General features: G+C 46.6%; 1 protein-coding gene across 2 annotated transcripts in view; it reads left to right on the top strand.

Annotated features, from left to right (window-relative positions):
• Positions 1 to 15,101, top strand: part of LOC137335874 (cGMP-dependent protein kinase 1-like) — a 146,544-nt gene that overhangs the window by 64,050 nt on the left and 67,393 nt on the right. For both annotated transcript variants that reach the window (XM_068001372.1, XM_068001371.1), the window contains exon 2: positions 12,382 to 12,548. In XM_068001372.1, coding sequence (XP_067857473.1) covers positions 12,382 to 12,548 — 167 coding nt within the window. The remainder of the gene's footprint in view (positions 1 to 12,381; positions 12,549 to 15,101) is intronic.

Genomic DNA, 15,101 nt, shown 5'->3' with positions numbered 1-15,101 from the left:
GAGGAGGGAAAACAGTAGGATTGCGGAGGAGGGGAAACAGTAGGATTGCGGAGGAGGGGAAACAGTAGGATTGCGGAGGAGGGGAAACAGTAGGATTGCGGAGGGGGGGAAACAGTAGGATTGCGGAGGGGGGAAACAGCAGGATTGCGGAGTGGGGAAACAGCAGGATTGCGGAGTGGGGAAACAGCAGGATTGCGGAGTGGGGAAACAGCAGGATTGCGGAGTGGGGAAACAGTAGGATTGCGGAGGGGGGGAAACAGCAGGATTGCGGAGTGGGGGAAACAGTAGGATTGCGGAGTGTGGAAACAGCAGGATTGCGGAGGGGGGGAAGCAGTAGGATTGTGGAGTGGGGGAAACAGTAGGATTGCGGAGTGGGGGAAACAGCAGGATTGCGGAGTGGGGGAAACAGCAGGATTGTGGAGTGGGGGAAACAGTAGGATTGCGGAGTGGGGGAAACAGTAGGATTGCGGAGTGGGGGAAACAGCTGGATTGCGGAGTGGGGGAAACAGCTGGATTGCGGAGGAGGGGAAACAGTAGGATTGCGGAGGGGGCGAAACAGTAGGATTGCGGAGGGGGGGAAACAGTAGGATTGCGGAGGGGGGGGAAACAGTAGGATTGCGGAGGGGGGGAAACAGTAGGATTGCGGAGGGGGGGAAACAGTAGGATTGCGGAGGGGGGGAAACAGTAGGATTGCGGAGGGGGGGGAAACAGTAGGATTGCGGAGGGGGGGGAAACAGTAGGATTGCGGAGGGGGGGAAACAGTAGGATTGCGGAGGGGGGGAACAGTAGGATTGTGGAGTGGGGGAAACAGCAGGATTGCGGAGGGGGGGAAACAGCAGGATTGTGGAGGAGGGGAAACAGTAGGAATGCGGAGGGGGGGAAACAGTAGGATTGCGGAGGGGGGGAAACAGTAGGATTGCGGAGGAGGGGAAACAGTAGGATTGCGGAGGGGGGAAAACAGCAGGATTGCGGAGGGGGGAAAACAGCAGGATTGCGGAGGGGGGAAAACAGTAGGATTGCGGAGGGGGGGAAACAGTAGGATTGCGGAGGGGGGGAAACAGTAGGATTGCGGAGGGGGGGAAACAGTAGGATTGCGGAGGGGGGGAAACAGTAGGATTGCGGAGGGGGGGAAACAGTAGGATTGCGGAGGGGGGGAAACAGTAGGATTGCGGAGGGGGGGAACAGCAGGATTGCGGAGGGGGGGAAACAGTAGGATTGTGGAGGGGGGGAACAGTAGGATTGCTTGATGTTTTCAGTTCTACAATCTCTGGAGGTACACCATGTAAGTGTAGTTGCCATGGATACATTCCTGCATTAAATCGAGCACTTTCACTCCAAACTAAAAAGCTTTCTCAAACTATAAATGTCCATGCGATAGGATTGGTCTCAACTATCAGGGTTGGAGAAGTAATTTTCTCTTTTTCGCTTAAATATATTAAGCAAGAAATGAACTTTCAGCAATAAATAAGCATCACGTAAACATCATGTGCTTTGAAGTTTTTCTGCTCTTTTGCTATTTTCCCCTTCCGTCCTGATACATTGGATCTTTTAACTCACTGGTCCCTCACCCCAAGTGCTCATTCTTCTTGCAGGAGGCTAAACAAAGCACATCATTCCTATCTTCATCTTATGTCCACACCTGCGCACTTTCCATTCGGGTCAGTGGACAGGAGTAAGAATCCTGGTGACTTTGCCATTGCCACGAACAGGGCGGCCGAGGGTCATTGCAGCTGCCTTCTGATCTCCAAAGGCAAGGTCCACCCCCTCCCTCTGCGATACAGCTTTCCCTGACCAAAAGCATAGCTGTACAACAGGCCTGGGCTGATGCAAGGTCCTCAGATAGTGTTCCACGGGCATCGGGAGACGTGCATTCCTTTGGCTTCTTTTCTCTGCTCCTTCGGGGAGAGGAAACACGTGGCCACCCACTTGGCACCTCTGCTCAATGCGATGGTTTGACAAGTTTCTGCAGTCATCAACTTGCATCCAACCATTCCGTCACAGCATGGGAGAGCATCGTTGTGCTGTTCCAACCTTCATTTTAAGTGACAAACACCTCAGTGAATTATTTTTATTTAAAGCAAATTGAAAGTCCGATGTCTTTCATTTTCCTTATTTCTGCACACTTCAGTTACCGCAATGTATCCTGTGGTCCATGTACTAACCCTTGAAAAATCCAGAAACTGTCAGCTTTGTTTTTCTGTGGAGTAATTATCTGCACTGTGAATGCATTCGCCAGAGACACTCTTGTTCCTGTTCGAAATGAACTTTTCATGGCAGCTACTAGTACCAACATTTTTTTTAAATATTCGTTCATGGGATGTGGGCGTCGCTGGCGAGGCCGGCATTTATTGCCCATCCCTAATTGCCCTTGAGAAGGTGGTGGTGAGCCGCCTTCTTGAACCGCTGCAGTCCGTGTGGTGAAGGTTCTCCCACAGTGCTGTTAGGAAGGGAGTTCCAGGATTTTGACCCAGCGACAATGAAGGAACGGCGATATATTTCCAAGTCGGGATGGTGTGTGACTTGGAGGGGAACGTGCAGGTGGTGTTGTTCCCACGCGCCTGCTGCTCTTGTCCTTCTAGGTGGTAGAGGTCGCGGGTTTGGGAGGTGCTGTCGAAGAAGCCTTGGCGAGTTGCTGCAGTGCATCCTGTGGATGGTACACACTGCAGCCACTGTGCATCGGTGGTGAAGGGAGTGAATGTTTAGGGTGGTGGATGGGGTGCCTATCAAGTAATTGCACTTACTGTGCTGGAACAAAGAAAAGGATATTTACAAGGGGCAAGAAATGTAATAGAAATGCCACACCTGTAATTGAACACAAAATGTAACAGGATTGAGAAAATACTGGTGAAATGGGGAGAAAATAGTCCAGTGAAGATTAAATTGAGAATTTAGCTCATTATGACCTGAGGGGGGGATAAGTACTCAATCATAGAATCACACAGCACAGAAAGAGGCCATTCAATTTGTCACAGAAAAATGTGTTCCATCTGGTGGAAGAAAAAGAGGCAGCATCATTTGAGTGAAGCAAAAGAAAATGTGCAGCTCATCAGCGCTGCCTTTGTCCAGGAAATGCTTAGAATGGGAAATACTGGGAATGAGGATTGTAGAAGGCAGAGTGAGTTTGCTGGTACTGTTTGGGAGAAACAATTGTCCAGAAGAAATGTAATTCAGAAAGGTCCCACACAGGCTGCCTTGCAAGGGGTGTCACACTTATGAAGTGCATTGATGGATTGAAAATGGATCAGAGGCATGTATTACTAAGGAGACTGAATTACAGAAGGCAGGATTATTCAGGAAGCTCACTTGTGGTCTAATGTTTGGATGGAGGCAGTGTTGCTGAAAATGTTCACACTTGCACTGAAATTGGAAGCTGCATTACTGAGGAGACCCACTCCAAGAAAGGTTCACTCAGGGGGCACATTCACAGAAAGGAGATACAATCACGGACTGAATGACTTGGATTGATGAATTTCATTGAGGCCAATGAATTTTTTCCAATTAAGGAGAGAATATTAACCGGACTTTGCAAGCATTGTAATGCCACTTGTTAAAATCTTAAAGCAGGTTTCCCATTTTCACTGGAGACTCGAGTGCAAAGATGGTCATTATAATTGTTTCCCAAGTAAAAATTATCCAAAGTCCCCAGTGCTTCAAAAACAAGATTACAGTAAAGTCTCCTCCTGTATTAAGATGCTAAGGTATTTAAAAAGATGGGGGAAGATTTCTTCTTGCGCTCGCTGCAGTGAAACCTTAAACCTCTTTATAAAGAATAGGCTTTTAGTTTTGCTACATGTAGTCTGCAGGGGAACCTTCTCCTTGGTGTGGATATAAAAGATTGAAGAGAAATATAGACAGTGTTATATAGTGTGGCAGGGGATCATTACCCAGCTCTGTTGCCCGGTAATGACTCCATCCATCACATTTTCACTGTACCTTGCCTAAAATGAACAGAACAACTATCTGCTGAGACTGTCTATTATCTAAATGTTTGCCTGATGTCAGAAATTCTGCACAATGGGAATGGACAAAAATTGGTCTGTTGGGATTCCATTCAGTGAGATTTGAACTCGGAGCAGTTTGGTCCATTTGGAATTCTGTACAAAAGGAGTGAATGGGAAAGAATGTAGTCTGTTAGAATTCTACAAAATGGGATTGAATGGAAAAGTTTTGTTCCATTGGGATTCTATTACAAGGGAATTGATGGGGATGGGTTTGTCCTTTGCAATTCCATTCAGTGGATGGAAATGGGAAGGAGTTTGTTCCAGTAGAATTTGATATAGTGAGAGTGAATAGGAAGGGTTTGCTCTTTGAGAGTCTTTATAATGGGAGGGAATGGGAAATGGTTTGGTCCATTGGGCTCCTATTCAAAGGAAGTCGGAATTCTGTGTTTTGATCCAATTTCTTTGAATTGAAGGCCATCCAATACAGTGAGCTGCCCCTTCCTTGTAGTGTGGTGTGGAGCCGAGTGTCTGTCTTTTTCACCTTACTTTATGCCCATGGGAAGAAAGGAGAGAAATACAAAAATGACAAAATTATGGGTTAATCCTGAATGTATAGAATGTGTTGTAAAACATGCTGCTTGTGTGAGAGGAGCTGTGAGCGGTGACCTGCTCCAGGCCACATTACTCTTTATTTAATAGAAATCGGCAGGTGCCCTCACATCACTTCGACATCAGTGAAGCGTTCAATTAATAAAGGTGAAACAAAATCAAGTTTAAATTTTCATCAACGGAATTCAGCAACAGGAGACATTTATTTTTACAATTCCCATGCTCTCACGCTCTTATTTGTTCCTTAAAGGAGAGCGATGGGAAGAATCACATTAAAATGCACAATTTGCAGGTGCTCTCATTGTGATGGAAATCATTCTGGGCTGTTCTCTCTCCCCAAGCATAAAGAGAGTGACTTTTCAACTGAGTTTTGTTCAGAAAGACCTGTGTTACTGTATACCAGCACAGCTGTAAAGAACAGGAAAGATAATGTGGGGTATTGGGAAGTGATGCTGGGTGATGCCGAGCTTGGATTTCAATACTTGTAGATTGTGGAAAGGAGGTCTACAGTTTTGAGGTCTTGGGCAAGAGATTGTGGGGGAGGGGTCCAAGCGCTTTTCAGCACCTGGGGTTTTCAAAGATCAGCACGCGGGGATGTACAGAGGGACTTCACAACTGGAGTTTGGTGATATCCACTTGGGGACACTCGATGAGGAACATCTGTCTGAGGTCTGGAACTGTTCCACATTGTCACAATGCAGTGGTGTGTCTATTAACATCACCAGGCACCATGCATGATGGAAATACACTTTCAGAATGTTTCTTAGCACTGGAGTTTGTGTAAAGAGCCGTTTGTATGTCTCACCTCACGAAATCCATTTAGTGATCTGAACACGAGAGTTAGACAATCTTTGCAGAAAATTTGCAGATGACACAAAACTTGGAAGGGTAGTGAACAGTGAGGAGGATAGTGATAGACTTCAAGAGGATATAGACAGGCTGGTGGAATGGGCGGACACGTGGCAGATGGAATTTAATGCAGAAAAATGCGAAGTGATACATTTCGGTAGGAAGAACGAGGAGAGGCAAAATAAACTAGAGGGCACAATTCTAAAAGGGGTACAGGAACAGAGAGATCTGGGGGTATATGTACACAAATCATTGAAGGTGGCAGGGCAGGTTGAGAAAGTGCTTAAAAAAAGCATACAGGATCCTGGGCTTTATAAATAGAGGCATAGAGTACAAAAGTAAGGAAGTCATGATGAACCTTTATAAAACACTGGTTCGGCCTCAACTGGAGTATTGTGTCCAGTTCTGGGCACCGCACTTCAGGAAAAATGTGAAGGCCTTAGAGAGGGTGCAGAAAAGATTTACTAGAATGATTCCAGCGATAGACTGGAGAAGCTGGGATTGTTCTCCTTGGAACAGAGACAGTTGCGAGGAGATTTGATAGAGGTGTTCAAAATCATGAAGGATCTAGGCAGAGTAGATAGAGAGAAATTGTTCCCATTGGTGGAAGGGTCAAGAACCAGAGGACACAGATTTAAGGTGATTGTCAAAAGAACCAAAGGTGACATGAGGAAAAACTTTTTTACACAGCGAGTGATTAGGATCTGGAATGCACTGCCTGAGGGGGTGGTGGAGGCAGATTCAATCGTGGCTTTCAAAAGGGAACTGGATAAGTACTTAGGAACATAGGAACAGGAGTAGGCCATTCAGCCCCTCGTGCCTGCTCCGCCTTTGATCAGATCATGGCTGATCTGTGATCTAACTCCATATACCTGCCTTTGGCCCATATCCCTTAATACCTTTGGTTGCCAAAAAGCTATCGATCTCACATTTAAATTAAGTAATTGAGCTAGTATCAATTGCCGTTTGTGGAAGAGAGTTCCAAACTTCTACCACCCTTTGTGTGCAGAAATGTTTTCTAATCTCACTCCTGAAAGGTCTGGCTCTAATTTTTAGACTGCCCCCTACTCCTAGAATCCCCAACCAGCGGAAATAGTTTCTCTCTATCCACCCTATCCGTTCCCCTTAATATCTTATAAACTTCGATCAGATCACCCCTTAACCTTCGAAACTCCAGAGAATACAACCCCAATTTGTGTAATCTCTCTTGAAAGGGAAAAATTTGCAGGGCTATGGGGAAAGGGCGGGGGAGTGGGACTAGCTGGATTGCTCTGACAGAGAGCCAGCGCGGACTCAATGGGCCAAATGGCCTCCTTCCATGCTGTAAACTTTCTGTGATTCTGTGATCTCTGCTCTGCCGCTGCCACCACTCCCCTATAGAGGACTCTGAGAATTTCCAGTTCAGGCAGTAACACTGCCCAAGAGACTGATTGTGCAGCCTGTGTATCCACAAAAGAACAGGATCCCCAAACAGAAGCGTATCTTTTACCGAAGCTGAGTCACTGCTTTGCCCTGATTCTGGCCTGACTGTTAATTTGTTAAAGTGAGATTCTGCAATGGCCCAAGTAAAAGTCTTGAATATTTATGGGTGGTCCAATCAATACTGTACGCTTGCCCTCAGAGCTGTAGCTTTGGGGTGAATAGATTAGCGCCTCGTTCATGTTTTATGCACGTGGTGAGTCAGAGCTTCCCTGGTGATGGTTTGTGAGTTTTGGTCAGCAAGCAATGGTCACAACTCATTCAACTCACACTAGAAATTCTCACTGAATCAGCCAGGGCATCTAATCAGGAGGAAACTGCACTGAAGAACTCCACTGTATCGAGACTGTTGCATAGAGCCATCAGTGGGCTTGTGAAATGGAAGTGTTGCAACTGAGTGAAACTGATTTGCTGTATCTTGGAGAGATCTAAAATCAACTGGTTTGGTGGGGTAAATTTTCTATTATAGAACTCAGTGTTTTTCCTTCTGCCAGGCTCCTTCTGTTTTTCACTCACTGAGATTGCTTTGAGGTAACAAAAAAGGTTAGTTGCAGTAACTGTAGCAGTGGTTCAGTGTCGAATTACCTGCACAGGAGCAAGCCGTTCGGCCCATCTGGCCGGTGTTTATGCTCCATACGAGCCTCCTCCCACCCCTCTTCATCCAACCCTATCAGTATATTCCTTGATTCCTTCCTCCCTTGTGTTTTTCTAGCTTCCTGTTAAATGCATCGATGCGATTCACCTCAACTACTCCGTGTGGTAGCAAGTTCCACATTCTAACCATCTCGGAATTCCTTATTGGATTTATTCGTGACTATCTTATATTTATGGCCCCTGGTTTTGGACTCCCCCACAACTGGAAACGCCATGTGTGGATACCCACAAATCCTCACTTGCCATGCCTTGATTTTCAGAGGGTGTGCCGAGGGGAAGGCAGAGAACCAGGCTTCAGGCTGAGCAAGAAACAAAACTGAATACATGAGTTGCCCAGGTCACTCGTCCATAACTTCCTCATGCGCAATTAGTCAGTAGCATTGACGCATTTCTGGGGCCTGAGATTATAGTTTCAAAAATGTAAGAGTTTAACTGAAGGCCTGTCCAATAGCCACAATAACAGAATGTTGGATATCTCACCAAACAAGTCAAATGTGAATCCATTCTGCTTTTCCTTGGGGAGCAGGGGTTTGTTGGCAGAGTACGTTGAAGGTAAGGATGAATGGGATTGCAAATCCGAAGTCTAAACTCGTCCAAAGTTCAAAAGATGGAAAGGCAGTTGATGCAGCCAAGCCAGTCCGACCTTTGACATCACCGATTTGCTTCTTTGTTGACTCATTCGTTGATCCCAAATGTGAGAAAATCTGCAAACATGGAGTTTATTTCAATGGGAAAATTAGGCAGCTTCCAAGTTAACTGGATCATACTTCACTGCTGTGCTCCAGTTTCGATCCTCTGCTCTCTCACTAGCCAAGGTTTTTTCCTGCAGCATTGCAAGTTTGTAAATATGTTCAGGAATGCGGCCTGTGGTGGGTGCAGACTAGTGGAGCAATGATCGACAGCAGGCTCTTACTAGGCTGTGGGAATCAAGATTAACAGAACAAGGACAACAAATGTCATTGAGTGGGTCTGATCCATTAGCAGACTTATTGTGAGCTCCATGTACTTGCCCATAAACCCCTAGGATGTGTTGAGTTCAACTGCTCGAGTATGGTAAACCAGAGATTTATTGCATGTCATTTTAGTGCAGTGATATTTTGGGCCATTTCACAGTCTGTTACCCTACGTTTATATGTTTTCCCACCCTCTGCTGACTAGCTGGGAATAAATCTCTATCACATGTTGCGGGAGAAAATAACTTATTCTAAAAATTGAGAGGAGAAGGGGCTCAGCATCATGATAGAACAAAGAGTTCCTGTAACAGGCTTACAATGGGATATATGGGTGGTGGTTGTTGGAGGCCAATCATCTCAGCCCCAGGACATTGCTGCAGGAGTACTTCAGGGCAGTGTCCTAGGCCCAACCATCTTCAGCTGCTTCATCAATGGACCTTCCTTCCGTCATAAGGTCAGAAATGGGGATGTTCGCTGATGATTGCACAGTGTTCAGTTCCATTCGCAACCCCTCAAATAATGAAGCAGTCCGAGCCCGCATGCAGCAAGACCTGGACAACATCCAGGCTTGGGCTCATAAGTGGCAAGTAACATTCGCTCCAGACAAGTGCCAGGCAATGACCATCTCTAACAAGAGAGAGTCCAACCACCTCCGCTTGACATTCAACGGCATTACCATCGCCGAATCCCCCACCATCAACATCCTGGAGGTCACCATTGACCAGAAACTTAACTGGACCAGCCACACAAATACTGTGGCTACAAGAGCAGGTCAGAGGCTGGGTATTCTGCGGCGAGTGACTCACCTCCTGACTCCCCAAAGCCTTTCCACCATCTACAAGGCACAAGTCAGGAGTGTGATGGAATACTCTCCACTTGCCTGGATGAGTGCAGCTCCAACAACACTCAAGAAGCTCGACATCTTCAAGAAGCCCGCTTGATTGGCACCCCATCCACCACCCTAAACATTCACTCCCTTCACCACCGGCGCACTGTGGCTGCAGTGTGCACCATTCACAGGATGCACTGCAGCAACTCGCCAAGGCTTCTTCGACAGCACCTCCCAAACCCAGACCTCTATCATCTGGAAGGACAAGAGCAGCAGGTACATGGGAACAACACCACCTGCACGTTCCCCTCCAAGTCACACACCATCCCGACCTAGAAATATATCGCCGTTCCTTCATCGTTGCTGGGTCAAAATCTTGGAACTCCCTTCCTAACAGCACTGTGGGAGAACCTTCACCACACGGACTGCAGCGGTTCAAGAAGGCGGCTCACCACCACCTTCTCAAGGGCAATTAGGAATGGGCAATAAATGCCGGCCTCGCCAGCGACACCCACGTCCCATGAACGAATAAAAAAATAGGGATATAGCCATTAATTGCCTCTTGACCATCTTCTGATTGCATGCTCTCATTTTACACAGACCCAATCCTCTTTAAGCAATGACTGAATCACTACACTTTGCAGTCCTGCACGCTTTCTCTAATGGGACAGTGAAATCTTGTTTCCTTCAACTGTTCAAAATTATGTCTTCCCGCCTTTCACAAGTCTAACCAGTAGCTGCCACCCCTTACCTTTAATGCCTGAGTTTTAATCCTTCTTCATCTCTTGATATTCTTGGCCTCCCTGTCTCCTCTGATCTCAAGTGGAACTCTTATATCTCCTTCACTGCTAAAGCTGCCTCCAAGAAACTCCTTTTGTGTCAAAAACACCTTTTTCCATTCAACAATTCATAACTCTCGATAAGCCCAAGTTGATCCGAGCCTTGAACACTGTTCCTGTATCTGAAGAAGCTGTGCTAAACACTCTCTCTTACTCCTGGACGGGATACAAGAAAGATACTTGGCACCTGATGAGTAATCCCTCTTGCATCTCTAGCCTCCAGCATCTCTCTCTTGCAACTTCTCCAACTCTCTCTCTTCCATCGCTGTGACTATGATCAGTGCTTTTCTGAACTTCTTTCTCTTGTCCCTCCTAAGTTCCAAATATTCCATCCGACACACACTTCCTCCTCCCTGTATCTTCATTGTGTTGAACCTATGACTCATCGCACCATCTGCTGTTCTAACTCATTCTTTCTCAGAACCTCAGAACTCTTCGCTCCTTCCGAGTACAATCTTAACAATTTAACACCCCAGCACTGAATCACTGCTACTTCATTTATATAATTTTCTCTCTTTGTTTTCAACATTGGTGTCTTTTGTACTGGTCTTGGCCTTTCACTGTGATTTTTGTATTTTAAATAAAATCCCATGAACAGTTGTTCAGACTTTTGAACTATACAAACTTACTTTTAAAAAAATTCGTTCATGGGATGTGGGCGTCGCTGGCGAGGCCGGCATTTATTGCCTATCCCTAATTGCCCTCGAGAAGGTGGTAGTGAGCTGCCTTCTTCAACCGCTGCAGTCCATGTGGTAAACTGAGTGGCTTACTAGGCCATTTCAGAGGGCAATTAAGAATTGACCACATTGCTGTGGGTCTGGAGTCACATATAGGCCAGACCGGGTAAGGACAGCAGGTTTCCTTCCCTGAAGGACATTTGTGAACCAGATGGGTTTTTATGACAATCCGATAGTTTCATGGTTACCATTACTGATACTAGTTTTTTAATTCCAGATTTTGTTTAATTAATTGAATTTAAATTCCCCAGCTGCCGTGGCGGGATTTGAACTCATGACTCCGGATTACTGGTCCAATAACATAACCACAATGTTACCGTACCCATGTGCATTTATACAGCGCCTTTAACGTAGAAAAACGTCCCAACGTCTCAGGAGAGGTAATCAGACAAAATTCAACACTGAACCAAAGGAGAGATTAGGAGGAGTGACTAAAAGCTTGGTCAAAGAGGTAGGTTTTTTAGGAGGATCTTAAAATAAGAGAGGGAGGTGGAAAGTTGTAGGGAGGGAATTCTAGAACTGAAAACATGGCCGCCAATGATGGGGTGAGGGGGAGTGGGGGAGGCACAAGAGGCTAGAATTGGAGGAACGCAGAGTTTTCAGAGGGCTGGAGGAAGTTTCAGAGATGGCGATACCACAGATTCATGAAATGCTGGGGGATTCATAAACACATTAAATGCACACCAATTATAGGCAATTGGACCCATCCAATAGGAATGAATTTCTGTCATTGTGGCTTTTCCACAGTTCTGTGTTCTTGCTGCCTGAAGGTGGATTGAGTTGATTTTTCCCCTCTTCTCTGGTATCGAACTGCTTTCACCACACTCAACATTTCCCGACATCCAATGAAGTCAGCAATTTGTTGGGTCAGGAATTGTGGATTGATTCTCCCGCCGAACACCAGGCCACCAGGCGACCACTCCAGGCTTTTCACGTTGTTGCATTTACTTAATAACCTGCAGCATCCTATTTTTTAAATTGAGAAGCCTCCGTGAAGGTACAAGGGTCAGAGTGTAGAATGTCGTCATAGCTGAAAAGAGATGAGATAAACGAAGTAGTCGAAGCTTGGGTTTTAAGAGGCTTTAGATTTCATGAGGAAGGTGGTACTGAGTAAGGTAGCAAGTTCCAGAGTTTTGGAAGTCCTGGGAAAGAATGAGTTTTGAGTAGGAAATGGAAATGGTGAGTAGGAGTAGATTGAGTCTGAATTTCAACACCATAAGATTTCCATACTATTATGGGATGTGTTGCAGAGGGTTAGAGAACCCTTTAATAATACCAATTGAGAGATGGTCTACCATGGAGAAGTGCCCAATCATCACTAAGGACCTCGACTGACAGGTCACCGAAGATCTGGAGTTCACTGTGCAGCAAATCATAGGCACAGGCTTGTGTCCAGAATCGGACAGGTGCCAGCGGGTAAGTGGAGAAATATTGTTGCTTCCTCAGTGTCTCCGAGTCCATCCCTAATGTGTCTCTGGTTCTGTGCAACAGATCAAAGGAGCTGATTAAGGAGGCCATCTTAGAGAATGACTTCATGAAGAACTTGGAGATGTCTCAGATCCAGGAGATTGTGGATTGCATGTACCCAGTGGAGTACACCAAGGACAGCTGCATCATCAAAGAGGGAGATGTGGATTCGCTGGTGTACGTGATGGAAGGTAGGAACACGGAGTGTGAAAGTTGAAGCTAACTGGCTCAGTTCTTTCGAGTTGCTGGGAGCTGAGAAATCTGCCACTCTGCCTGACGGATCAATGCTGAGGAGATTGTTGTATACAATCAAAAGGCACACTGCTACATGCTGTGAAAATTACAGAAGGGTTGTTGACATTAATAGGTCACGTTAACCCTGGTCTAAGGCCTCTTTGGATGCAAATACAGTAACCAGTAATGGCCATGTGTTCAGAATGCAGATGCTGTTTAACCCTCATTTGCATGCTGTAAGCCACTTCAATGTTCCATCTGTAAACTTATACATGGGAGGCAAAAGGGCACTGCAGGTGAGGGTTGAATGAGACAGCCATAAACAATACATTTTTAAAAAGTTCATTCTCGGGATGTGGGATTGGCTAGCATGGCCGCATTTATTGCCCATCCCTAATTGCCCTTGAGAAGGTGGTGGTGAGCCGCCTTCTACTTGAACTGCTGCAGTCCGTGTGGTGAAGGTTCTCCCACAGTGCTGTTCGGGAGGGAGTTCCAGGATTTTGACCCAGCGTCGATGAAGGAACGGCTGATATATGTCCAAGTTTTTTTTTTTTCGTTCATGTGATGTGGGCGTGGCCGGCGAGGTTGGCATTTATTGCCCATTCCTAATTGCCCTCGAGAAGGTGGTGGTGAGCCGCCTTCTTGAACCGCTGCAGTCCGTGTGGTGAAGGTTCTCCCACAGTGCTGTTAGGAAGGGAGTTCCAGGATTTTGACCCAGCGACGATGAAGGAACGGCGATATATTTCCAAGTCGGGATGGTGTGTGACTTGGAGGGGAACGTGCAGGTGGTGTTGTTCCCATGTGCCTGCTGCCCTTGTCCTTCTAGGTGGTAGAGGTCACGGGTTTGGGAGGTGCTGTCGAAGAAGTCTTGGCGAGTTGCTGCAGTGCATCCTGTAGATGGTACACACTGCAGCCACTGTGCGCCGGTGGTGAAGGGAGTGAATGTTTAGTGTGGTGGATGGGGTGCCAATCAAGTGGGCTGCTTTGTCCTGGATGATGTCGAGCTTCTTGAAGTTGTTGGAGCTGCACTCATCCAGGCAAGTGGAGAGTATTCCATCACACTCCTGACTTGTGCCTTGTAGATGGTGGAAAGGCTTTGGGGGGTCAGGAGGTGAGTCACTCGCCGCAGAATACCCAGCCTCTGACCTGCTCTTGTAGCCAGAGTGTTTATGTAGTTGGTCCAGTTAAGTTTCTGGTCAATGGTGACCCCCAGGATGTTGATGGTGGGGGATTCGGCGATGGTAATGCCGTTGAATGTCAAGCGGAGGTGGTTAGACTCTCTCTTGTTGGAGATGGTCATTGCCTGGCACTTATCTGGCACGAATGTTAAGTTAGGATGGTGTGTGACTTGGAGGGGAACTTGGAGGTGATGGTGTTCCCATGCACCCGCTGCCCTGCCATGTGTTGTAGCACCGCCCGTGGAGAACACTGGGCAGCATCACAGTGTGGAACCTTTTTTGTATATAAATATGATATTCACAGGGAGTCAGATGACAGCCTTCGATCTCTTGCCGTTGTGCCAAGGGGAATGGGGCACGTCATGTGTGTGTTCCTTCTGTTTCTTTCTTGTGTACTTCTGTTCTTTATTGGTTTTTCTTTGTCTTTGCCCTGAACTCAGTGTCTCCTCTTCTGTGCTTTCAGGTGGCAGATCACAGGGTTGAGGAAAGTATCTGGCTAGGGGTATATACTGAGTTTTGAGTTGCAGCCGGGGATGCTAGGTTGCTCTTGGGTTGTGGGTCAGGACTGGGGCCTGGCCTGGACCTCGTGTTAATATCAAGGCCAACAAATTAAGGCCATGGAGATGCCAATAGGGAGCTAGGAGGATGGAAAGATAAATATATATGGTTTATCTTAAATGTGACAGCCAGATGGAAATAGTGTGATGTGACCCTTCCCAGAAGATGCTTTCTTCACTCTCTTTCTGTTTTTATTTGTCTGTGGAAGGTTCAGGTGTTGGTTGGTTGTTCAGGGAGAAATGCAGATGGGGCGACAGGAAGGTTTTGGGTCCTGGGTGGGATGTAGGACCCGGTGGGGGACACGGTGGCAGCAGTAAGAAGCCTGAAGGGGGTCGTGTTCCAAAGACCTTGTCTCACATTTGCTCCTCCAGTCACACAGTTGGGAGTAATTGACACCTTGACCACTTGGGTGGTAATCTGGCGGAACAAGTCACCCGCCCGGTATAGAATCCGCCCAATTCCCATCTCGATTGAAATGTGTAGTCATTCGGTGAAAGCGGCTTCAGGCTCAATTGTCACCACCTTCCTGCAGACTATCACTGTTTAGACTCCGCCATTGAATGACCACGAGTGAGGTATCAGAAGCTGACCGCTGACTGTGGAACTGTACCTCAGTGAGGAGGGATGTTTTCAGTCGGGGCAACAGATGTTGCTCTTTCACCTCTGGGATAACAAGAATTGACATAAACATTCCTTTCACCATCTTTGTGCAGGAACTCTCACCCTTACTGGATTAAAAGCAGAGAACTCCTGCAGGTGTTGCTTTTTTGAAGA

Source organism: Heptranchias perlo, chromosome 20 (genome assembly GCF_035084215.1).
Source record: "Heptranchias perlo isolate sHepPer1 chromosome 20, sHepPer1.hap1, whole genome shotgun sequence".
NCBI lineage: Eukaryota > Metazoa > Chordata > Chondrichthyes > Hexanchiformes > Hexanchidae > Heptranchias > Heptranchias perlo.
Note: the sequence above shows the minus strand (reverse complement) of the source record. Positions and strands in the feature narration are given on the sequence as shown.